The sequence below is a fragment of the Acipenser ruthenus genome, chromosome 53 (genome assembly GCF_902713425.1).
Source record: "Acipenser ruthenus chromosome 53, fAciRut3.2 maternal haplotype, whole genome shotgun sequence".
In the NCBI taxonomy this organism is placed as follows: Eukaryota; Metazoa; Chordata; class Actinopteri; order Acipenseriformes; family Acipenseridae; genus Acipenser; species Acipenser ruthenus.
Genome location: NC_081241.1, coordinates 3317343 through 3344513, shown reverse-complemented (window position 1 = coordinate 3344513; position 27171 = coordinate 3317343). Strand labels below are relative to the sequence as shown.

General features: G+C 40.9%; 2 protein-coding genes across 3 annotated transcripts in view; one reads left to right on the top strand and one right to left on the bottom strand.

Annotated features, from left to right (window-relative positions):
- The window catches only part of LOC117432604 (parvalbumin alpha), a 51522-nt gene that overhangs the window by 24021 nt on the left and 330 nt on the right, over positions 1 to 27171 (bottom strand). The window lies entirely within an intron of this gene.
- Positions 8002 to 27171, top strand: part of LOC117432603 (neutrophil cytosol factor 4) — a 41185-nt gene continuing 22015 nt past the window's right edge. Inside the window, exons 1-6 of one of the 2 annotated variants that reach the window (XM_059016444.1) lie at positions 8002 to 8189; positions 10096 to 10180; positions 11812 to 11965; positions 13463 to 13533; positions 17540 to 17667; positions 19547 to 19595. In XM_059016444.1, the coding sequence (XP_058872427.1) occupies positions 8158 to 8189; positions 10096 to 10180; positions 11812 to 11965; positions 13463 to 13533; positions 17540 to 17667; positions 19547 to 19595 (519 nt within the window). In that variant the 5' untranslated portion in view covers positions 8002 to 8157. The remainder of the gene's footprint in view (positions 8190 to 10095; positions 10181 to 11811; positions 11966 to 13462; positions 13534 to 17539; positions 17668 to 19546; positions 19596 to 27171) is intronic. The other variant, XM_034910931.2, reaches the window with a different exon arrangement.

Here is a 27171-nt window from a genome sequence, read left to right as displayed (position 1 = left end):
GCATCCAGTTGCTTTCCCTGCTCGTGATAGTGTGGGATTCCCTCCCCCCCCCCTCCCCCCACTCTCCTCATGTGATTCTCTGTGTTTCCCTGTCTTAACCACCTGTCCAGGACCCCCACTTTGTAGATTCTCAGAGCCAGTGTCAATTAAAGTGATTTACACAGTTATTCTAGGTGAGCTTTCGCCTCCCTATAAATTTTTCCACTTGTCACATGTTGGAAAGTTATTGCCATCTAGGCAGTGGGACTATTATCTTAGCGATTATCTGCCTGATAGTATATAGATGACAATAGACACCCTCCCCCCAAAGACAAATGGTGCTCCCTCCAGTCCAGTGTTGATATGAGGTATAGAGACTGAACAGCTCCCTCCCTGCTTCCCACCCACACCCTCAAAGAGAAAGGGGGCACCCTTTAATCCAGGGGAGGCTTGAGGCATGGAGACTGAACTGCTTCCTCCCTCACCCCCCTAAGAAAAAGGATGCAACCTCCTGTCCAGTGCTGGAATGAGGCATAGAGATTGACCTGCTCCCTCCCTCCCTCCTTCACCCCCAAAGAGAAAGGGTGTTCACTCCAGTCCAGGGCAGGCTTGAGGCAAAGAAACTGAACTGCTCACTCCCTCACTCCCTAAGAGAAAGGGTGCTCCCTCGTCCAGGGCAGGCCTGAGGCATGGAGACTGAACTCCCTCAAAGCCTAAATGAACAGCTTTTCCTTCCAGTGAAGGTAAGCTGGTAGCACAGAGACTGTATCTTTCTCCGATCCCCCTAGATCAGATGTTGTAGTCTGCTGGGGGAGGTAAGGCCCTTTCAGTTCTTGATTTGCTGACGATGTAACCAGACTCATTGCTCCACGCGTGCAAGGGAGAAGGTCAAGTGAGCTGTGAGACGAGAGGTCTAAGGTGTCCTTCCTGCGAGCATCTGTCTGTCTGTCTGTCTGTCTGCCTTTCTGTCTTATTTTGAACAAGTGCAAAAGAGCAGGAAAAAGGTATATTATTTGTCATGCAAAGCAATACCAACTATGATATAATGCTACTGTATGGATTTTTATTTGAAAATAAGTCATTTATAAGATTTCCTATTTAATGTTACAACAAATAATTAAAAACAATTCCTCTCCAGACACTTTCATGTAATTCCTAGTAATCATCCTTCATCATCAATTATTTAATTTAATTATTACGTAATAATGAATTATTCTTTCAGTCTCTGGGTATCTGTCTGTAGGTGTGTCTCTATGCGGGTCTGATTTTTGTGTGAATCCATCTGTATGCATGTCTCTCTGTGTGTAAGTGTGCGTGTGTGTGCATGTTCGTGCGTGTGCGTGGGTGTGTGTGTGTGTGTGTGTGTGTGTGTGTGTGTGTGTGTGTGTGTGTGTGTGTGTGTGTGCGTGTGAGTGTGAGTGTGTGTGAGTGTGTGTGTGTGTGTGTGTGTGCATGTGAGTGTGTGTGCGTGAGTGTGTGTGTGTGTGTGTGTGTGTGTGTGTGTGTGTGTGTATGTGGGGGGGGGGGGTGTTTTCTTGGCAGGGGCACCCAGGCTCAAATTTCTCCATCTCAGAGGCTTGTGGTTAAAATTAGCTACAGTGAGTCTTGAGACGACACGCCACAGGCTGAAAATTATACAAGTTCAGCACAATCTGCATATCCTACACTTAACACTCCTGTTGCCTGTGTAAAGGTCTTTAACATAGCCTGGGCCTACAGTATTATATCTACAAACCCCCTATCTAGCCCTCCTCCATCTACCTGCTCCTAATTATAACAGCTCCATTAACCCAAGCATGGACCTGCACTATGTACCCAAGCATGGACCTGCACTATCTACCCAAGCATGGACCGGCACTATCTACCCAAGCATGGATCTGCTTCATTAGCAGATCCATAAAATTATCAGAAATGGCAACATACTGAACAAATCTTGCACATTACAGATTCTATTACCACTCTGCTTCTCGCTGTCTGTGTTGGACTGTATCGCTGTCTGTCTATGGCACTATAGTACTGTGCTGTACTGCAACAGATTACTAGCAGTGTGATAACACGCTTGAGCTAAAACAAATGTTCCCGCTAATGCATTCATCAGTGCTATGGGTTTGATGCAGGGCTGTGTTTTGCAGCTCATCGAAGGCAAATGCCCATTAAAAGGAGTCACACCAGTCTAACAATACTAAATGAACAAGATGTAACCTAAAGCAGTACATGAACGGCTTCTTCCAGTAAGTAAAGCAGTTCCCTGCTAGATTTGTACTGTTCTGTATGTTTTACCCCACTGAAAGTTTCCCATAAAAGCATAGTATAATAAAGCATTGCAAAAACAATGTAAAGCATAAGTAAGCATTGTAAAGAACAGCAATGTATGGTAAAGCATAGTTAAAAAGATGGCAGACCAGGTAAACTATGGTAAATGCATGTGGGGAAACTGCAACAATCCATGTTGTAAACTTCTATAATGTAAGAGACTCATCTTAGAAGATCTGTCTTTGAACTTTGGGCCCTTCTAGTCATACGTCAGAGTCTATGATTGAGTGTTTACAGTTAGCAGTGAACTGCCTGAGGAATTGCAAGCTCCACTCAAGTAGAACCAGATACATTACACTGTTGAAAGCATCGGCCTACTCGGCTTTCTTAGTCTCTTATAGTTTTTATATTAGCTTTTTTTTAAAACTGAATTCTAAACTCTGTTTTGCTTTCATTTCTATCCACATGAATTGTATTTATATTTTCTTCTGTTTTGTCCGGTACAACGCTTTGATACACTTTTTCTGCATGAAAGACGCTATATAGTATTGCTTGATTGACTGATTAATTGATTAAGAGCAAGTTCTCAAAATGAGAATGTGAGTAGAAACAGATACATTTATACAGTAGTTCTTATAGTTCTGCCTTCATTTCCTACTACTTATTTACTGCAGCTGAGGAGCGCTGGTGTAATGGGAGAAGGAGCAGCTCCCCAGGAGTTTGACAAGGTTAGCATTATTTACCTGGCTCTGTTGCATTGTGGTTAAGACGCTCGCTTGGAGTTGTCGGTTCACTTCCACATGTGAGCCGATCTACACTCTCAGTGGAATTATAAATGTAGCTGCTGCTAGTAGATTCCAGAGTGCTTTTTTTATTCTGTCTGAAAAACTAATCGACTGGTTGTTTCCAGTGTCTCCAAGTGCGTACTCATCTATAGTGATGTACTGAAGCACCCTGAACCGCTCTAATCAAACACCAGCCCACCTGGCTCTCACAGGGCTATTGTAACACTTAGCACGAATACAGGGGGAAGGAACACAACATGGTGTTCCTCCTGCCTTTGCAGGAAAAACACCGGCTTCACATTTCATGTCTTTTATAAATATGCTCAATACATGATCAATGGGCTTGCTTAACTCCAGAGAACGCTTGTAGTCTCAGTTCACAACTTTCACTTGGGTGCTCTAGTCAAAGAGGAATAGTAGATGTTACAAGAAGAAGACCAGCACTCACTTCACAAAAAAGATGACTTTATTTATTCCTTCATTTGAATTTCTTTTTTTTTTTTTCTTAAACGGCAGACCCGCAAGCACAAACGTGTTGCGGCTAGAGAATTTAAAATGAAGAAATAAAGTCATCTTTTTTTAAAAGATGTGAGTGAGTGCTGGTCTTCTTCTTGTAACATGTCTTTTATAAATATCATACTGTTAACATAGTGTGTTTGAAAATCAAAGGGCCAGTGGAAAACAATCTTTACTCACAGCACTGTATAGAAATTACAGAACAGCAGTGAAAAGGTACCCAGTGCCACCACTTGACTAATAAATGAAAGCTTTGATGACCACAAGTAATGCCAAGAGCAATAAAGAGGCAGGTTTCATTCTGAAAAGGAGTGAGGCGGTCGACTTGGAAATGGAATGCAGAACTCGCTACTCTCTGGAAGTGATGCAGCTCACTAGCCCCTCTTAGTGTCAGCTATTGGGATAGCAGGTAGAATTGCTCTGCTCTGCACTCTGGGGAGGGAGCTGTGATTGAATTTCCCCTTCTCAGCAGTTCAGGGAACAGTGAAAGTGGGAGCCTGTGAGCCAGTGCGTGTGGCTTAGAGGACTCGCATACCACACATGCTCGGAGCTTAAGCCAGCAGATGTGCTGTTAAAATGAGTAACAGGTGCATAATGACTCAATCCTACAAAGAGCGAGGAAGAGTAACCTGATCTCTTATAGGCATGTACTGTATGTATGAACATCGCCACCACAGTGTAGCTAGAACCAGTCCTCCCTTCTGTACAGTCTTAGCAATACAAGACGACTGTAGCTTCATTGCCTTGTACAGGCCAGTACCCTTATACAAGTTAACCACGTATTGTTGCAGTTGTCCCCCATGCTTTCCCCATGGTTAAACTATGCATGTATACCCTTGTAAACATGACTCACTCGACTGCATGACATCCAACTGCATGACACCTGACTGTATCTCACCTGACTGCATGACCCCCAACTGTATGACTCACTCACTGCATGACTCACTCAATGCATGATTCACCTGACTGTATGACGCACTCACTGTCTGACTCACTCAATGCATGACTCACCTGACTGTATGACTCACTTACTGTCTGACTCACTCACTGTATGACTCACTCACTGCATGACTCACTCAATGCATGACTCACTCACTGTCTGACTCACTCACACTGCATGACTCACTCACTGCATGACTCGCTCAGTGTCTGACTCACTCACTGTAAATTATTGAGAATATCACTTTGGATACATGAGGTCTTGGTTTGTCCATCTATCCATCCATATGTCACTCTTACATTATTACAGATGTCTGGAAAAACTCTTATGCATGTGTGATAAAACTTGGTAAGGACATTCTTTTGTAAAAGCACAAGAGTCTTGGTATATACTTACTGTGTACGAGTGGAGGCTCCTTAAAGGAGGCAAGGGAGGCAGTGCCTTCTCCATTTCAAAGTGAACAAAAAAAATGATATATATATAGTTGTGTAGCATTATAATATAATAATGTTAAATAAAACAAAAACAAAAAATTGTCTAAAATGCAAGACAATGCATGTTTGTCTCTTTCTCCTGCCTTACAACTTTGCTTTAAAAATATTGTATGCAAAGTATGTTGTTGATGTGGTCTTCAACTCTAAATGCTCTATTCATGTTGTATACAGTACATTTTAAACATATGCTGGCAGTGTGTAACAGTTACGTTTATTAGAATAAACTATGATGGGCTACTGGTTTCTTCTCTCTGTTGGCTAGTGGGGAAAATGCATTTAACAGCTGAATTGGGGTAAAACCTGTTAAGACTGCACTGTAGATGTCTTGATCATCTACCCCTCCTGCTGCTACTACTGGACTTGCCTGACCTAAGCATGTTACTGGATCCTCAGCTGATGCACTATCCTTGCACTATTGCACTACGAATATGTCATTGTAGATATAAGGTGTTGTAATCCTAAAGTGTTGCATCCTAGTTCATATTGCATTTTAGTAGTATACTGTATTTAAACAGTTATCTTGCATTGTAACCCTGTACAGCACTGCCCAGTAACATCTACAAGTCACCTTGCATAAAGGCATCTGCCAAATAAATAAATAATAATAATAATAATAATAGTTTTGTGAGTCAGAATACAATAATATGATTCTACTGTTGCTGGGGGGTTTAATGGGACCAGAGTTGAACAAACATAGTACCTGCACACTTATATATTATGCCCCAAAGTGTTTGTATTTTATTATATCCAAGACCAACGTTTCGGTCTGCAAGAGATCTTCATCAGGACAAAGAACATAACAAACACCACAGAATATATACAATTGGTTAAATAATTATAGTCAATAACTATATGAGTAAAAGATAATAGCATCAATTAACAAATTCCTCAAAAAAAGCCAATTACATCGTTGCCAATTACGTAAAACGTCACATTAAGTATCTAAATTAGCAAATCATCTCCACATACATCAAACACATTGTGTGAAGACATTATAACAAGCATATATGTTTAAAAAAATAACTCTACACAATTATACTTATATAGCAACAATTGTTACGAAGTGAAAAAAAAAAATCAAGCAGTTTATACACAATCCAAAAATTGTTAAGTACAGGGTGATTGTTAATTATTATTCTGTGTCGACATTTCCTCCTCTATGAGGGAAATGTGCTCTTTCAATACCAATATACTTTAGAGAGGATATATAACGGTTTTCTTTTAGGAAATGTACAGCTACTGGATTTTTCATATCCTTTGTCCTAATGCTACTCCTATGTTCGCTAATTCTGGTCTTTAAACATCTCTTTGTTTTCCCGACATACACTAAACCACATGGGCATTTAAGCATATAGATGACATTAACTGTTGATGTACCTACCAGTAACCGAATTGATAAAGAAGATACATTTGTAAGTAAAATGGCACTGTGCACATTGACCACATGTATAGTTACCATCAGGGATTTCGTTGAGGAATGTTCTGTGTGCAATAGGAGGTAAATCTGACTTGACTAAAGATCTTTTAAGTTAGGTGGTCTTTTAAAAACCAAACAAGGTGGTTCCTTAAACACTTTACTAAACGACCCCAAGCCCTCTGCCTTTTTCCTGCCTCCCCATTTCTGTGTGTACCGCTCTAACAGTTATACATGGAAGAATGGGCGTGCAGTAGGTCATGGTAAACGGTTTACCTAAACTGAGAGCTTTCAATTTGTATTTACAGAGGTGGCAGATATGCTGAACAAACACTATAGCAAGGTAATAATAATACATCTTGGCAGACAATTCGACAGAATGTGGTAAAAGTACAAAGGTGAAATCAGATTCGGAGGTCGGCAGATTTATGTCAATAAATGACTAAGAGAGAGAGTTACTGATACTCTGTCAACATTGTAACAGCTTTTAAAGGCATGCCATTCTGACTCATGTAACAGGCTGTTTTAAATGAGGCCGATCACAGTGCGCCCCCAGAGGTTACAAAAAAAAAAAAAAAAAAAAAAAAGCACGAGGCGAAATAGTTTAACAGCCTGCAGATTCTGAACCATATTTGAACTCCCTGTTACTGTGCCTATAAACAGCCCCCACACTACCCACCCTCACAAAATGATTGGGTGAGTCAGTGCTTGAGTCAAGCTAGCCAATGAGTTTGCTCCCACTCAATTTTCTAATTACAATCACAGTACAATAGTTCTGGTGAAATGCCTCTGCCAGCATTTATTATTATTATTATTATTATTTATTTCTTAGCAGACGCCCTTATCCAGGGCGACTTACAATTGTTACAAGATATCACATTATGCATTATTTCACATTATGCAGATATCACATTATTTTACATACAATTACCCATTTATACAGTTGGGTTTGTACTGGAGCAATCTAGGTAAAGTACCTTGCTCAAGGGTACAACAGCAGTGTCCACCACTGGGGATTGAACCCACAACCCTCCGGTCAAGAGTCCAGAGCCCTAACCACTACTCCACACTGCTGCCCTACCAGCATTGCAACCTGGTTGTTTTTAATCACAGTTTTGTTACAGCAATCTGGGATGTGTGTTTTCCTGGCATACTCTGATATGAAGCAGTCGTATACAAATCTTTCAAGATTTAATAGCCATAACAAATTAATAGATGAAAACAAATATTGCGTCCGTACTGTCTGCCAATGGTAGTAGTCTCTCTTTCCACGACTCCAGTATCGTTTGTGTTGCAGACATGATTGCGAGTGAAATGGAGAGCATTGACATTACATTAGCTCTTGTTCCCAATTTGCTTAACCACGGTTACAATTTAAAACAAAAAAGGGGAAGTGCTTGGGTAATGTTCTGTCAATGTTATCTTTTGACATTATCGCTTTAAAGACTGTTTAAACCCGTATTTTGCAAGGCTGATAATTGCAAACGAAATTAAGCATGCAACTTCAAATTGGATTTTCTGTTTCCTTTTTTTTTTTTAAATGTGTTAAATGTTGCACAAAATACACCCAAGCAAGACAGCGACCACAACGAACGACTTTTTCCAAGCAGATGTTTTTCACAACCGCAGTGCCCTCCCTGCTTTGTGCAACTTTCACTTCCCGATTTGTTTTTGAAGCAGAGTCGCACAGACGGCACTGCTTTGTGCATTTCAGCACCAGTGTTGTCTTAATTGCTTAACTGCTCTAGCTTGTTCTCTTGTTTTGCTGTCAGAAAGATGTCTCTTCCTCGACAACTTCGAGATGAAAGGTGAGTGTGAGTGCGTGGGGCGGGTGGTCTACCGCGTATACTCATTACAGTCTATTTATTTATGTATTTATTTATTTATGTATGTATGTATTTATAGTACTTTTACATTTAAGGCTCAGTTTTTGTAAAGAACTCAGCGAACTCTAAAAGAAATCCAGCACATTCACTTTCAAGGTTTTTATTGTTAAGTACACACACTGAAACTGGAGCAGACACACAGAACATAATAATAATAATAATAATAATAATAATAATAATAATAATAATAATTGAAAGAAATCATGGCAACAAACCATCGTCACCGTGTTACAGTTTACTGTGGTATGAAGTACTACAAGTGTAGTAACTAGGGTTCCCACCTCTGACTTACAAGAAAAACGGGACACCAGAGTCATTTTGTACAAAAATAAATAAATAAATAAATAAATCCTATACTTTGACATTTTATGTCCTGGGAAGTCTTACAGATTTCCCAGGACAGCCGCCTCAAAAAGAGAACAATCCAGGCAAAACCAGAACGGATGGCAACCCTAGCAGTAACACACACACACACACACACACACACACACAGTGTACACGGTAAAGCTATTACTGCGCCATGTAAGTGTTTCAGTGCAGAGGTCATAGATCATAAAATGCCAGTTCAATGAATAAACAAAACATGGCAGGATTGCAGGCACACTAAATAAATAAATACAATTATAGGAAATGCAGAACATTTTTTCTTTTTACCCTTAAATGGTCTAGATGGAAATTTTGCCTACAAGTGGTGGCAAAGTATGCTATATTTCCCATGACAGTTGTTTTACCTTGAATGGAACTACCATAGTGGTATATTGACAGTAATAAACGTGTCTGTCGTTACAGTCTAATTTTTTCCCCATGTGTATCAAATCCTATATAGGCCCAAATCCTATGCAGAAAATCAATTATTTTCTGTTTTATATTTGTAATTAATTTAGAACAATTTGTAGATTTTATTTTTCACTTTGACATTATGGACTATTTTTATGTTGATCAGTGGCAAAAACTCTTAATTAAATCCATTTTGATTCCATGTTGTGACACAATAAAATGGGGAAAAGTCCAAGGCGGGGTGAATACTTTTGAGAGCCACTGTAGGTCATTTTTCTAAATCATTTTTTAATGTGAGCGCCACCTTTAAATCAGTCCCCAGTATGCTGTTTAGCAGATTTGAAATCTTTCCGGTCACAAGGTAGTCACACCTTGTTTTTGTAAGACTGGTTCAGAACAACTGTAACAAATCTCTGTCGCACTTTACTTTATGTAATAACTGTGAGAAACAATTCTAAACAACCCCCCCCCCCCCCCCCTTGAAAAGTCATTACACTATAGCATACAATACCGATTTCATTTATATAGCGCCTTTCATGTGCAAGCATCCCAGGGCGCTTTACAAAAAAATAAACAGCAAGCCAAAAGAGCATTCTCTTCATCAACCCTGTCCTTTTTTTAATGACATTGACAATGGACTAAATCACGGTTGGTAACAGTTATAAAACAAATAGAGCTGGATTTTTAACATGTGTATTAATAATAAAACATGATATAATAGTTATAGGACTGTGTGGTGGTTATATCAGCACTCATAGTGTTAAATGGACCACAGATTTCAGCCGTGGTCTGTTCACTTCTACTCGTGCCGATGTTACCACAACACAGACGTTCATGTCCTCCAACCCTCCTTTGTGTACTCTCAACAACGTCCATTATAACCCTTCCATGTCTAGTTTAGTTCCATTTGCAGAGAACTCTGCACAGGTGAATCTGTAAATATTTAATGAGTTTTTACCTGCTGTATATTGTAAAAAGTAAGGCACCAAAGTGTGCTCTCTGGCGCGCTGTTCCCTGAAAGAGTCTCATTGTGTTTCTTGTTTCTCTGCAGTGACTTTGATCAGCTGCCCAATGACATTCCCATCTCTGCTGCCATTGCAGACATCGAAGAGAGGACGGGATTCTCTGCATACTATGTGAGTCTCGCACGTTAATGGTCACTACTTTGTACAGCAGCAGCTAGTGTACCTGAACCCTAGAAGTGATCACTTTTCCTTTGCTTTTCTGGCAATGCCAGCCTGTGCACTGTGCTGGCGCTTATGTAATGGGCAGTGAAAGGAAGTTTACAACAGGTAGCAAGCACTTTTACAATACATGGAATAGCCTAATATGTGAAGCACAGCGATCCGTCGCGTATCCGACTGCGGTGGGACCAGAGTAAGGGCGGATATGTAAAAAGTCTATAAATGAATCCTGTTTTAAATACTGTTATACACAGCTGTGACAATTAATGTAGTCACACAGTTATTGTTTTGAGATTCAACTTTTATTAGGGAGCTCCCCTAAATCTCTTGTTTCGAAAGATTCAGTGTATTAATGCTTGTCTGCCGTGTGGGTGTGTGCATTCGCTGCTGAGTGACAGGCAGGAGATCGAGACGGAGGTTGAAGTTGATACACCCCGCAGGCGAACAGGATTTCTTTACATATCAACACACTGAACAGCTCACGTGACACTACCAGCAATGGCAGCGCACGGAGTACCTACAACACAGTGGATGAAAACTTTGGTGGGATCTACAGTCTGAACTAATCTCTGTTCAATAATAATCTAACGTTGCTGAAGAAGTTGATCATGGTGGATAAACGATTAGGATGGATATGTGATGGGCGGATTCATGACAGATGGCTGTAGTAAGATCTAACACACTGGCAACATTTAAAAAGATTAGATTCTGTGCTTTTAAATTAGATCCACCCCAGTTGGGCAGAATGGTGTGCTAACAAGGGATGAGTCTTGATGGGCCGAATGGCCTTTTCTCATTCCCAAACTTTTCTTGTGTCCTTATGTTCAGTGTTATGTGATGCACAGTTGTTACAGATTCTATCCCCTGTCAGAGATGAGGTTAAAAGCACAAACCAGACACTGCTGAGGTGAAATGATACCTGAGTACCTGGGACTAAGGCAGATAAACTAAGAGTACTACCAGATATTATGGTTTAAAATGAAAAAAAAAAAAAGTTTGCTATAAAATGTGTTTCTTTCAAAACTGCACAGTTGAGACCTATTTAGCTAAGAGAAGACCAAACAGGTAAGAGGACTGAAAATATTGTGTTGGGTACAATTACTTTAATGTACAGCTATGGACAAAAGTTTAGCATCACCTAAATTTTAGGCTTGAGACATTATTTATATATATATATATATATATATATATATATATATATATATGAACATCATTTTGATATTTTATTTAGCATCATGTAATAACAAAAACTACAAAATGATATTGCAAAAGACTGCCAGAAGCCGTACTAGCAGTACAGTATTTCATGTTTGATTTCGAAATGTCACATTTCTTAATTTGGCAGTTTTCCGTAAAGTATATGGAAAACAGTAAGCGGTGTGTAATTCAATATGTTAACGTAACATAATTCAGCAGGTTTCATTCGACGTTATGAAGCAACATTAGTTCATTCTATAGGGTGATGCTAAACTTTTGGCTGTATTAGATGGAGTGCAGTTTCCCTTACAGTTCATTGCAGGGGTCTGATGTGGAGTTCACACATGCTTGGAGCAGTTTCTCAGCATCGGTTCTTCTCTCTGCAGGAGTTTGTCATTGAGGTGAAAACCAAAGGAGCGAGCAAGTACTTAATATACCGGCGCTACAGAAGATTCTTCACCTTCAATGAGAAACTGCAGGAGAGATTCTCCTCTGAGAACCAGAGAGGACCCTATACTTGTCTGCTCCCCCCTTTTCCAGGTAACCACTTGGGCTTCAGCAGCGCCCCCTGTATGCATTTTCTGTGCTTGTACCAACATTGTGCACTCTGCATTGTCTAGATAAGCTAGAACAAAAAAAGTAGTAAAAGCATAGTAAAGTGTAATAAAGCACAGAGAAAGCATGGCAAAGCACAGGGAGTCACAGGAAAGCACCGCTAAGCACAGAGATGTACAGTAAAGCATATGAAAAATACAAACTATGGTGAATGAACCCTTATACAAGTTTCCCCACAGTAAAAGCACAGCAAATTGTAATAAAGCACAGTAAAAGCACATTAATGCATAGGTAAGCACAGCTAAACACAGGGAGGTATGGTAACGCAAACTAAAAACATGGCAAACCATGGAAACTATGGTAAATCCATAGTTTCTACGGACAAAGCGTGGAACATTTTCAAAGTTTCTGTGCGAATTTACCGTGGTAAACTATACTCCCAAGTCCAGATCAAGCATTTCATTGCAGGTTGGTTGAACATTGTAACTCGAAAACAAATGTAATGGTTGTCATGGCAACCGCGGGCTAAATCGCTTTTGGGGAATTCCTTTGGAAGATTTCACCAGCACAGAGGGAGGCTGCTCAGAGAGTATAAGAGCCTCCCTTTGTCTTTCTCTGCTCCACCAGCACAGAGCAAGCTTGTTTCAAAAATTTTGAAAAGCGAAACTGTCTTCATGGTACTGCCTTTTATGAAGAACAATGAAAATGCAAAACAGATGTCTGGATGGATCCTGCCTTTTGGGGAAATACGTTTTTTAATACGTGTTTTCTGTTTAGTTTTGGAAATTTAAACGCCAAATGCACGCACAAAGCGATGCATGTTACAGCGCGCTAACTAGGATTTTGAATCCTTTTTCTTACCTTTTATATTCGTGCTTTTTGTTGAAAGCAACCAGAATTGAGTGGTCTGAAGTGCGCTTCACTGTACTAGTTTTTGAATTGCAAAGGAAGTTGGAAAACGAAATAGGTGATCAAAGATGCTTTCAAATGTAACGGTCTGTTTTTAAATGGGGGTGATAAACTTTAATAATTGCATGTTTGCCAGCAGGGGGCACCAATGCATTAATTCTCTCTCTAGCTCTCTTTTAGTTTTCTTTTTCCACCTTTTTGAAATTTTAAAGAACTTTAAAGGAGCGCTAACCATCTTTAAAATCCATTCTCTTACATCTTATTAGCTTTATTACTTTTATCACTGGCCCTCCCTTTAAAGGAGTGCTGGCCAAGACTTTCACTATTTCAACATTGCAGATGTGTAAGTAGGTCTAGTAAACTCAACACACCAGTTATCTAGACCTGGTAGTGGGTATTCCCCTATATAATTTCACTAAGAACTATTTACTTCCTTTTAGTAGGGTTGTCTTTTTGTTAAGTTACTTCATTATTTATTTATTTTATTTAAATGCTTCTGTAAAGATTTCAATACAATGGTGTGCTGCTGCAGTTCTCTAAGGCAGTTGAGTTGATGGCGGTGTGTTTTTTCAGGGAAGGTTTTCATGGGGAATAAGAAGGAGATTGCTGAGAAGAGAATCCCAGAGCTCAACTCGTACATGAAGGTCAGTGTGTTACACAGAGCGTACAGTACATACAGCTAACACAACCATGCCACTTAATCCTATCTAAAATGTATTAACAGCACTGCGTAGATCTCACATGTTCCTATATGAAAGCGGCATGCATTATGGTAAACACGTATTTGATTTTTAATGGTATTTTCTCATGGCATTTGGAAACAATCAAACCGACGAACAGCTCTTCAGCTCTGGTCAGTGCTGAAATGACCCTATACTTTTGCTACCATTGTGTAATACACTGTCTGCCATTGAAGATCATTTAGGATATAGTTAGCACAGTGTGGTCCCATTCTACCATTCTGGGCAGCAGTGTGGAGTAGTGGTTAGGGCTCTGGACTCTTGACCGGAGGGTTGTGGGTTCAAGCCCCAGTGGGGGACACTGCTGTTGTACCCTTGAGCAAGGTACTTTACCAAGATTGCTCCAGTAAAAACCCAGCTGTATAAATGGGTAATTGTATGTAAAAATAATGTGATATCTGTATAATGTGAAATCTTGTAACAATTGTAAGTCGCCCTGGATAAGGGCGTCTGCTAAGAAATAAATAATAATAATAATAATAATAATAATAATAATAATAATACCAGCCTCACCCTGTTGTAGCTACCCTATACTTGTGCTTCCATTGCCTCTTGGTATAATACAGAACCATTGCAATTGTAGTGCGACTACGTGCCAGTCTGCATTACCATGGTAGTCCCACTGTCTTTCGGTCTGTCTGCCATTGCAGATCATTTGGGAAGGGTACACATGTCTTTGTGGTCCAGTGGTTAAAGAAAGGTGCGTGCTACCAGGAGGTTCCCAGTTCAGTCCCAACTCAGCCACAGACTCACTGTGTGTGACCCTGAGCAAGTCACTTAACCTCCTTGTGCTCCATCCTTCGGATGAGACGTAAAACCGAGTAAGTGACTTTGCAGCAGTTGTTGATGATGCATAGTTCACCCTCTAGTCTCTGTAAGTCGCTTTGGATAAAAGCATCTGGTAATGCTAAATTCAGACAAAACAGAATTGATGATATTGGGACCTCAGGAACAATACAAGAATATACACTCATCTGATTTTGTCTTTGTACAGATTTAAGAGCAAAAATAAAAAAATAAAAACTTAGGTGACATTTTTGCCCTAGACATTTGATGCATACATTAAAAATGTAAAACAAATACATGCCTACACTCTCTACACTGCCTCCTGTCCAATTTAGGATAGATTTTAAGGTGTTGTTATTAACCTATAAGGATCTAAATGGCCTTGCTCCACCTTACCTTAAAGATCTTTTCACACCATACGTCCCCAATCGGTCACTCCAATCTGAGGATGCCAGGTCACTTTCTATACATGCTTCTGCCATATTGCACCGGAATTATGGAATGAGCTTCCCAGTACTGCAAGTCACATTGAGTCAAAATCTCAATTAAAAACACATTTTTAAAGTCTGGTCTATCCAGTTGTCTAAAATGATATTCTCTCATCTCTATATGGCATATTTAACTATTTTTACTATTTAACATTATTTGACTGTTGTATTTATTTTAAGTGCTTGTAAGTATTTCATGGGTATTCTTGTTATTATTACAATTACTGTAATTACTTTGTTTGTTTGTTTTTTCTTCATGTGAAGTGCTTTGTGGCGGCCCTCGTTAAAGGCTTGATTGATTGATTGAAATGACTAATTAATAATAAAGTAGTTAGCATATTGTGGTCCCACTGTACCAATGGCAGCTTGGTCCCATTGTAATTGCGCTACACCTTTGCTACCATTGTGTAATACAAAACCATAGCATGGCCATCGTAGTGCCACTGTCTGTTTGCATTGCCATTGAAGATCAATTGTACGTGGCAGTGAAGTAGCAGCCAGATAAATGACCTTCTCCTCTTTTCTTGCTGCATCCAATTATCTTATTGTTTGAATCTACAGGCTTCTATAAATACCCAGCTATTATTTTACAGAATCAGAGATGTTCCTCATAGACTTGTGCCACACTTTTCTATAGAGGAATATAGATTTATAGGGTAGAGTTACATGTTCTCTGAAAGCTAACTGCTATTTAAAAATAGACGAGTCTCGATAAGGTTTGCATTTTTCATTCTATCTTTCTCTTTCTAGTCTTAGAAGCATTGCCAAAGTTAATGCAGCAAAGGTACAGAAATATGTAATATATATATATATATATATATATATATATATATATATATATATATATATATATATATAAAAAAAAAATATATATATATATATATATATATATATATATATATATATATATATATATTGTAGCACAGCGGGGAGGGGGTTGAAATCCTCCCCGCAGTAAGTTGTGTAGTTTTGTTAATTGGGGAAGGGTTTTGTTAATTGTTTTAGTATTAATTATCCCCTGCACCTGGTAGCCATTGTTAAATTAGAACCAGGTGCAGGGTATTTAAGAGAGGCAGTCAGTTTGCTCAGGGCTGCTGTGCTACAATATATATATATATATATTGAGGAGGCTGCAGTGTACTGTTCAGATTTCTTCTGTTTCTTTCTTCTTCCCAAACACAATTCTCACCCTTTGATCAAGAAACCCCCTCCTCTTTCAGCTGCTAGGATATTTCTCTCTGGTTTCAGAGGATGAAATGTGTCTCAATCTCTCCACTGTTGCACAGTTTGACAGAGTTGGGCCTCTCTGGGCTCCAGTGTAAACAAATATGGGTTCCCTGAATATTTGTTCCCCAGCAGCAAACATTTGTTAACCCTTACATGAATGTTTGTTATTGATCTTATTTGTATGTAAATGCTAGTAAATGGGAACAATGTTTGCAGGCTGTTCTCATGTGTTATTGTAGGTGAGACTGGACCGGTCAGAGGGGACCGGATGGTACAAGTCAGGGTCAGGGTCAGGGTCAGGGTCAGGGTTAGGGTTATGGAAAGTGGTCTTAAAATTAAGGTTTAGTTGAAAGTGCACGGATATGACGTGTATGCAAATAAATATTACTTTGTTAAAAAAAAAAAAAAATAAGGGGGTATAAATATTTCTGTATATTGGTTCCTAGGGGGAATGGATATTAATTTCTAAGGGGAACAAATATTCTGTGACACGGGTTTGTGTTTTCTGCCAAATCAAGCTGCAGTTTGTTGGCTCTGCCAATGTCCTTTCATGTTTGAAACTGTTCTTCACAGTGTGATCTGTACTGGCTCACCACTGCTCTCCCACGCTTTCCTTTCTCTCCCCTCCTCTCATCTGTTATAAGTTCATTTTATACAGTTAACCCTGTATTCAATCAAAATGTCAACCAGGATAAGCTAGTGTATGGCTTTGGCCGTGCTGCAGACTTTGATTTAATACCGACCCTTGTCACTTATGGTATAAGACCCCTCTCTATAAGATAATTGAATCTGCTCAGTTGACCATCTCTCATGGAATGTAAATGTTTTCTCGCTAATGCAATTTCGCAGTCACCCGCCCCCCTCGCTCTCCCCTCCTGCTCTTTTCTCTTTCCCTAGTTGTTGTAGGAGCGAGGTCTCAGGTTTTCATTATTGCATGATTATGAAATGTTAATTCATGGGTTGAAATATTCTTGTTGTAAAAGGTTTCTTATTTGTCAAGCTCATGTTCTGCTAAGTCAAGCTATGTTTGCGAAGTCTTCAATAACTTCATTGAGTCTTAAACACTCATTAGGGCAGAATTTAAAATACTAAAAGAAAATTAAATGACAGAAGTTTGACTTAGAATTTTAGATTCTTTTAGTATTTCTAAATGTTATTGCAAGTCCATTCCCCCTCTCTCTGTCTTCCTCACTCCCTCCCCCTACCCTCTCTCTGTTTGATACTCCTGTGCTTTCCCGACTTGTCTCCCCCTTTCCCTCTCTCTCTTTCAGAAGCTCCTGTTCCTCCTGCCTGTTCTCTGCTAAATTATTTTATCCTCCTCTCTCACTCCTCTCTCACTCTTTTACCCCTCTCACTCTCCCACCCCTCTCTCTAGCCCCCTCTCACCCCTCTCTGTCTCTGTGTTTCAGAAGCTCCTGTGCCTCCCCACCTGGGTCCTGCTGGATGATTTGATCCGGATGTTTTTCTACCAGGACGAGTCCGACAGCAAGCAGGTCCCGCGAGCCCTGCGCCGCTTGCGTCCCCCCACCCGCAAAGTGTGAGTGAACCGACCCCCCCCACCCCACCCGCATAGTATGAGTGAACCGCCCCCCCATTCCACCCGCAGAGTGTGAATGAACCTCCCCCCAACCCCACCCGCAGAGTGTGAGTGAACCCCCCCACCCGCAAAGTGTGAGTGAACCGCCCCCCCACCCCACCCGCAGTGTGAGTGAACTGCCCCCCCCCACCCGCAGAGTGTGTTTTTCTTTATATTCTTCAATCAAAGCGCTCACAAGAGCTTTCATTGCGTATTTGTGTGGAGTGCTTCCACCTCCACAACACTGCTTCAGCAAACAGGTCTGTGACAGTCGCCACTCTCTGGCCAAGCACGTGCTCCACAAGGACACGAGAGAATCTAAAAATGAAGTGAAGCGATGTTCTCGTGTTCCTACGACTGTCGTTGATTGCGTGTTTACATTTGTGGTTACAAAGCGATGAAGGAAAGCTTCAGGAAATTGATTCAGACACTGGATATACCCGGGTGTGTGATTTAGAGATAACAATTGAAATATTTATTTTAAATGTGATCCATGAAGACCCTCGTTAGGTGATGAGGATGCCTGGCTTGTTTCAATCATTTGTACGAATAGAACATATTTCTATACAAAGTTTGTATTGAAGGAAGTCTATATAAAAATCCAATAGATGCTTTTCTAGTTAGATGTAATTAAGTGCTTGATTAATACATGTTAAAAATGAACTGATGTATAATCTACATGGGAAAACTGCAAAAAGCACTAGAGAAAAGGGACATTGTTTAATAGCTATATATAAAATACAGTTTCCTTTTTTCTTTTTTTTTTTTATAAATTTAGTCATCGCCAATTTTTTACCCCGGTTTTCTCCCCAATTTAGTATGCCCAATTATTATCTGTATCCTCGGCTCACCGCTCGCAACCCCCCCGCAACCCCCCCGCCGACTTGGGAAACGGCGGGTGTAACACGCGTCCTCCGAAACGTACTCCTGCCAAGCCGTCATTTTTCGCACTGCAGATCCACAGCGATGCCACCAGACCTATAGTGCCGGAGGACAACACAGATTTGGCGGCTCCACTGCAGAACCACAGGCGCCCTATCGGCCACAGGGGTCGCTGATGCGCGGTGAGCCGTGGATTCCCCTGCCGACCTAAGCCCTCCCTACCCGGACAGCGCTTGGCCAATTGTGCGCCGCCCCCTAGGAACTCCCAGTCACGGTCGGCTTGACATAGCCTGGATTCGAACCTGCGATCTCCAGGCTATAGGGCACATCCTGCACTCTGCACGGAGCGCCTTTACTGGATGTGCCACTCGGGAGCCCCATAAAAAACAGTTTCATAAAAATAGTTCCATGTGACATTGCTTCGGTGTCAGCTCTGGTGTGTGTGGTCATAAGGCAGCAGAAGTCTTGTCAGCATGTCAGCATGTGAGACGTAAAACCCAGGTCCTATTGTTAGTGACTACAGCAGCAGTTGTTGATGATGCATATTTCACACACTAGTCTCTGTAAGTCGCTTTGAATAAAAGCATCTGCTAAATGACAAAATGATGTGTGGCAGCCCTAAACTGGACGCCTTTACTTCAAACAGTAAGAAATACAGCTTCGGACCCCCATTACTGAGATAATACAGAAAGAAACTAAACAACATGAACAAGTAACAAACCAAGTAAACCACAGCCAGAATAAATTCACTGTCGCCAAGCTTCGTTTATACATTCAGAATTGCTAAATGTTTCAATTAGCATGGACAAGTTCCAAAATGATTTTGTGATTAATATGTAAATGTTATTCACGGACAGTCCCCAGTCTTTAATTAATGTGCCAACTTTAGAACATAAAAATGAGAGTTTAAAATCCTGCTTTTTTAAATGTTTTTATTTTTCTTTCGTTCTTTCCACAGCAAAACTACAAAAGTGAAACCAGATCTTCTCTCATCTCCTAGAGCTGAGGTACATTCATTTTCAGATTTTGAGTAATCTCTTAATTAAAGATCCCAGTAATTAATTAATCTCAGAGTTAAACTCACTCTGTATCTAGAGCTGCAGTTCAGATCTCGGTGTTAGACTCACCCCTTCTCTAGAGCTGCAGTTCAGATCTCAGTGTTAGACTCACCCCGTATCTAGAGCTGCAGTTCAGATCTCAGTGTTAGACTCACCCTGTATCTAGAGCTGCAGTTCAGATCTCAGTGTTAGACTCACACCTTCTTTAGAGCTGCAGTTCAGATCTCAGTGTTAGATTCACCCCTTCTCTATAGCTGCAGTTCAGATCTCAGTGTTAGACTCACCCCATATCTAGAGCTGCAGTTCAAATCTCAGTGTTAGACTCACCCCATATCTAGAGCTGCAGTTCAGATCTCAGTGTTACTCACCCTGTATCTAGAGCTGCAGTTCAATCTCAGTGTTAGACTCACCCCATGTCTAGAGCTGCAGTTCAGATCTCAGTGTTAGACTCACCCCTTCTCTAGAGCTGCAGTTCAGATCTCAGTGTTACTCACCCTGTATCTAGAGCTGCAGTTCAGATCTCAGTGTTAGACTCACCCCTTCTCTAGAGCTGCAGTTCAGATCTCTGTGTTACTCACCCTGTATCTAGAGCTGCAGTTCAGATCTCAGTGTTAGACTCACCCCATACCTAGAGCTGCAGTTCAAATCTCAGTGTTAGACTCACCCCATATCTAGAGCTGCAGTTCAGATCTCAGTGTTACTCACCCTGTATCTAGAGCTGCAGTTCAATCTCAGTGTTAGACTCACCCCGTATCTAGAGCTGCAGTTCAGATCTCAGTGTTAGACTCACCCCTTCTCTAGAGCTGCAGTTCAGATCTCAGTGTTAGACTCACCCCTTCTCTAGAGCTGCAGTTCAGATCTCAGTGTTAGACTCACCCATTCTCTAGAGCTGCAGTTCAGATCTCAGTGTTAGACTCACCCCTTCTCTAGAGCTGCAGTTCAGATCTCAGTGTTAGACTCACCCCTTCTCTAGAGCTGCAGTTCAGATCTCAGTGTTAGACTCACCCCTTCTCTAGAGCTGCAGTTCAGATCTCAGTGTTAGACTCACCCCTTCTCTAGAGCTGCAGTTCAGATCTCAGTGTTAGACTCACCCCTTCTCTAGAGCTGCAGTTCAGATCTCAGTGTTAGACTCACCCCTTCTCTAGAGCTGCAGTTCAGATCTCAGTGTTAGACTCACCCCGTATCTAGAGCTGCAGTTCAGATCTCAGTTAGACTCACCCTGTATCTAGAGCTGCAGTTCAGATCTCAGTGTTAGACTCACCCCGTATCTAGAGCTGCAGTTCAGATCTCAGTGTTAGATTCACCCTGTATCTAGAGCTGCAGTTCAGATCTCAGTGTTAGACTCACCCTGTATCTAGAGCTGCAGTTCAGATCTCAGTGTTAGATTCACCTTGTATCTGGAGCTGCAGTTCAGATCTCAGTGTTAGACTCTCCCTATATCTAGAGCTGCAGTTCAGATCTCAGTTCTTGAAAGCTTGCCGCATGCTGTAAAAGCTGTGTTTAAATGAAGCATGACTTGCAGAAGTGAGATTACAATGACCTTGCGACACATAGATAAATACAATCCACACGCACGCTCACACACACACACCCATACACGCAGACGCACCCACACACACACACACGTAGACACACACAGGCTCACACACACACACACAGGCTCACACACACACACACACACACACACAGGATACCCTCAGGCAACTGAAGCCCCTGGTAAGCTGCAGTGTCCCACAGACAAAGACGTACGCTTTGCTAGCCTGACTCGCTGAATTAGCACCCCAGTCATGTAGCTCAGTGTCCTGCAACAAAACGCTAATACTGTTATCAGTGACTCAATCAGCTGCAAAGCTAAACTGATCTCTTACCGATCTCCTGCAGCACAGAAACATATTTAACTGCATTGGTGTCCAGCTGCATTCTGTAGGACCCTGTCTGTGTATGTATGACATATGGACAGATCAATAAATGCAAAACGGCAGGGTTATTGTAGGGTTATGTATCCAGTTATCTAACTCCAGGGTGATACGCTAGACTGGGATCCCAATGGTGCTTTCTCAGGTTAAAGGAGTGCTAACCAAGGCGTTCAGATCCATTCTCTTACCTCTTATTAGCACTTGCAACATTATCACTGCTCCCCCTTTTCTTCTGATGATTTTTGCTTGTATTTTTGGTACATAAAAGAAAACTCTATAGATGGAAAATGACTACTACCCCCTGGTTCCTAATCTGTCATGTAAAGCAGTTCACATCCACACCAATAGTCCAGCTACACCCAGAGCAACCCATGAATTAACATTGCTCTACAGTGTTGTAGTTAATTGTTTGCATGTCCTTAATAAAACATTAAAAGCTGAACTAAAAGATTCTCAACACAATACAAGGTGGGAGCAGTAATATAATACGGAGAGACAATCTAAAGCCTGGGTTAGCTCTCTTTTAGCAGCTTTGAAGTGAAGGGAGTCCTTTAGGGATTTCGGCGTCTGCTTCTTTTGAAGACTATAGTTCAGTAGCTGCATGAACACCCTGCTGCAGTCTGTTTGACCCTCAGTATAGCGTCCTCGCACAAACTGCATCGTCTGCAGTAGTATCAGTATGCGGCACAGCACCAAAGGGGTTTCTGTAGGGTTGTCTCAATGTACAGTTCCCTTTGTTTCAGTTTAATTCATTGGTGGAAAAGAGTGGAGTACATTCTCCAGTTTTCCTGTTTGCTGTGACTGATGGTGGTGATTATGTAAAGTTGGTGAAATGAATCAGTGCTACAGTATGTTAAACGAAACACATTTAATATTAGCATCAATGCATCAACCGAAACTGATAGATGTCTGTGTGTAAATTAGTTTTCTCTGTGCCAATTTTAATTTGAAAAACGAGGCAATCTTTTGCCATTGTAAAACCCACTAAACTAAAAATATTCTGGCCTGTACACAGCAATGCATGGCCATAAACTATAAAACCCAAATGAACGATAGCAACTACCTAAAGTGTCTATGTAAAGTTCTGATCTAGTGCACTGGCATTGCCTGCTGTGTGCTGGGCAGAGCCTTGCTGTACTGTACTGTACACAGGGCAATGCTGACAGGATCACAGTAATATAACACTATAAAACCCTCTATAGAACTACAGCAGCTACCCAACACGATGTCTATATAAAGTAATCTAGTGCGCTGGTTTTGCCTGCTGTGTGCTGGGCAGAGCCTTGCTGTACTGTACTGTACACAGGGCAATGCTGACAGGATCACACTAATATAACACTATAAAACCCTCTATAGAACTACAGCAGCTACCTAACACGGTGCCTATATAAAGTAATCTAGTGCGCTGTCATTGCCTGCTGTACTGTCCTCTACACAAGACAATGCTCGCTTGACGACACTATAAAACTCTAAAACCTGCAATACAGCAACAACTGAACACGTCTATATAAAGTTCTGATGTAGTGTACTTGGCTGTCATTGCCTTCTGTGTGCTGGGTAGAGCCTCGCTGTACTCCTGCACACAGGGCAGCAGCACTATATACATTTATACAGCACTTATTTAATGACTTATACTGAATGCAGCCGTAATGGTCCACCACCCCCAAAAATATGCAGGTTCTTTTAAGATTTCTAATGACATGGCTCTAAGTATATTGGCTGTATCCAGTATATTTAAGTTGGATTCGAATGTGTAAAAACATTGTTATCTCAAGCTGCCCCCTTCCTTCCTCCTGCATCGGTGTTCCTGTATACTGTGCGGCTTCCTGCTGCTGTGCACTGTTGACCAATACTAATACACGGACACAAATCAGTTCATTCAGCTCAACGAAAGTGTCGAACACTGGGTTAGATATTCAGAACTGTCTGAATCATTTTTAAATACAGATATTATTTTTAGTTACTGCAAGTGCCATGTGTGTGTGTCTATTTAGTGATTTAGTTTATTTATCTTCTGCAATGTTGCCTTAAGGAACTAAATTAGGAGCTAGGAGTGTCAGGTTTACAAGAACCGCATTGCATTACCTTTGCTGTGTACAGTGTTTTCCGTATCACAGCATTATAATGTTAAACATATCGCTGACACCTTTGAAATTTTTATTCCCACATCACGAGTCATAAGTCAACTGGGGAATACATTTCTCAACATTTACTTGGCATCGTTCGCCAGGAGAAAGATAACTTCTCTTTGTTACAGGAGGGAGCGAGAACTGGATACACTGCAAAGTTTGGAAGAAACAATCTCATTCTCCCGGCAAATGTTGAGTAAAAGTCATTCCCTAGTTGATTTACCTATTATGTGTGAATAAAAGTGTGAAAGAAATACTGCTGTGATACGGACGGCATGGGACACTGCACAGGTAACGTGATGCGATTCTCATAAACACTGCAGAGGGTTCTGGGACACTTGAACTTAATCAGCAGCTACATTTCTTCAGCACTTTCTCACTACAGAGATTCTCACACTTTTTATTTGAGACCCGTTTTAAAAACTATTCTAAAAAGAGAATGGGAATGGGAAATCACGAACAAGAAAGAATGAAACTGCAGTAAAAGTAAATGTTCGATGTATTTTGTCTGTATTACAAAGGCTGACTTACATCACAAAGGTGACACTGCATTCGTAAATGAAATATACTGTATATGTAACCTCTGATTAAGCTCCACAAAGAAATACGTATCCCAGTCTCCACTGCGGTGCTCGACATTTATGCGATGAATCAGTTGCATTTGCTAGCTTTGCAACAGATATTAATTGTGAGTTTATGGCCTCGATATGGCAATACGGCAGTAAAAATGACACCGCCCCCGGATGAGAGGAAAATTGGCTCCCAATCGGCTTTTCAAACACTCATTGTGGAAGTTAATTGCCATTGATTGGTGCTCAATTGTGAAGGTGAGGGAAGGGCAGCGTTTCTTGTTAATCAATAGGTGTGTTTTGATTGATTTAATACAAGCTGACAAATACTTCTTAAAGGCAAGTGCTCTCCACAGGGGAGATGATTGGGTGTGACCCTAAAATGAGCGTGTCCCTCGATGCAGTGGTAGCACCTTCAAGACACGCATCTGTTTCCACTAGAGCAATGAGAGATGTGGCCCTGCCCAGCATTAGAGCTTGTCAATGGCAGCCTGTGACGGGGTTATCCGCTGACAGGCGGGGAGAGACACGGAGGTCATGTTGACAACACAGCTCGGGTGGGTGGAGGGGGAGCAGGATTTATTTTAAAGGAAAGAAACGTGGCAGCAAAAAACTCACAAGTGACGCTACCAGCAATGGGAGTGCATGGAGGACAGACAAAAAGTGTACAAAAATGAAAAGGAAAAAGGAAATTCTGTGCAAACAAACTGCAAACAGAAGGTGCTGTGAATACAGCAAGCTCAACTCCTCTACAAAGGAGGTCCTGCTGACACACTGCGTTATACTCGTGGGATTTAAAATCCAGAAACGGATCCCTGTTCCTGTAACAATTCTACAAACCCCCACTCCGGTTACACACACGGTCGTCGCGGTTTGGACTTCTTACTCCTGGATCTCTGATCCCGGTTATACACACGGTGACCGGAGGGTTTCAGCTGTCTTGGTCCTTGACTCATGACCTCTTAGCGGCCCCGGGTGTGTAATCTGGACCCTTTTATCGTGAGACACTCCACTGGGACACGCCCACTGGCTGGTTAGGGACCCACAGCTGGCCAATCAGCAGCTGCTTTTCCCTGCAACCGAACTCACCGGTGGGACGTCCCAGACGGAGCATCTGAGTCTGCAATAATTATTTACACAAAGCTATTTACTAAAATAAGCAAACAAAAAACTTGTGAATGAAAATAAAGAAAACAAAAACACCCTTTTTCTGACCTGCAGGGCCCCAGCCCTGCTAGGAATCGAATTGTCCTCTAGATGTGCTACAGATAGCTACTGGTCGTCTCACATTTTCGACAGCACCTGTTGGGCACTTTCTATTCACCTGTCAGTGTGCAGTTTTGATAGAAACACATAAGATGAATTTGCAATTTCAAACATCATGGCTGATAAAGAATGTTCTGAGTTTGCTTGACTTGCTTTCAGGAAGTCTCTTGCTGTTTCGCTTCCTAGGTCAGCAGTGTCTCTGTGACTGACTGTAAAACATATCCGTTGCTAGTAGAAGCAGGTAATATATGGAACTGGAACAGAATAATATGGAACTGGAACAGAATTAATATAAACTTTGGTTTCTAGGCTGATTTCACATGGGATGCAACGCTCCACCACAGCAGGTAGTTTCTCATTATTGCACATAAAGGAGCTCTAATTTTAAGGTTTAAGGTTTCAAGCTGTAATAAAATTGAAGTGCTGATCTGAAATGTTCAATAACATCTAATCATTAGCACTGCATTAGTCGTACCCTAGTGAAGATCAATTACATTTCTCAGTCATGCCACTGATTTCCACCTCCCTTCTCCTCATAACACGTAAGGTAATAAATGCTTAAGATTAGCCATTGCATGTAGACTCACACAGCATGAGGGCACTGCATGCTTTGTAAATTTACTTCTTTATGATGTGAATTGATGTGGTTACTCAATTGATCTAAACAGGTTCTTAATACCTCTGCCATTCAAAAAGAAAATAGTCCCTTGAGAAATACAGTAAGTAAACTGTGAGGTGTTAGTGTTCATCGAAGAGTCATTTTTGAATGATTGCAGTGTGATCCACCACAGTTTAGATCCGCTGAATATATGTGTGTTGTAGGGTTATAGTAGTGTACAGAACAAATCATATAAATAAAGATTATTGTAATCAGTTGCATACTATGATTTTGTTAAACCTTTAAGGTACAAGGGACATATGACTCCCACAAATAAAAATGCATACTTTCTTATTTTTGCGATGAGGAGCACGAAACATGGTTTAAAGTTAATGACAGGTTGGTGCTGCTCATCCAAATTGTTAGTTTCCTCCTGGTGATACTGGAGTCACTCTCAAATGTGTTTTAAGAAGAAACCGTTTGAACAACAAGCGCTCGACTCCTTGTGGACCTGAAGGGGTTAAGAGCTCTCCAAGTTGGTTTATTTGTCGCCACTACAGAATACAGTTCTGGAAAAGAACTCAAACCGCAGAGTGCTGTAGTAGTATAGGAAAGAGAGCTCCACTGAAAACAGCAGACCAGTAAACTACTGTAATTGAATATATTAACATCAACACTTGTGCCCATGTTTTATTATTTTTCAATAAAAGGCACAGAAACGGTGTAGGTACTCTTTCTGTAAAGTTAGCGTTGAAGGTTTGGAAAGGTGTGTATTTTCTATTGGTCCTCGCTACAGAAATTAATTCAGATCTTAATGAAATTCATTTCAATTGTAGCTGCATACAAAACTGAATTCAGGGGGATTTAAATATTACTGCAAAAACACTGGAAAGCTGTGTGGCTCACGTCATGCACCTGCAGCTGCTAATTTCAAAGTTACTCTGCATATTAAACTGACAGATATCTCCTGAGGTATTTATTTCTGAGTTATTAATGATTTCTGGAATAGAAGTTAGAATGCATAAAAAAACTGCTGTTTTTATTATT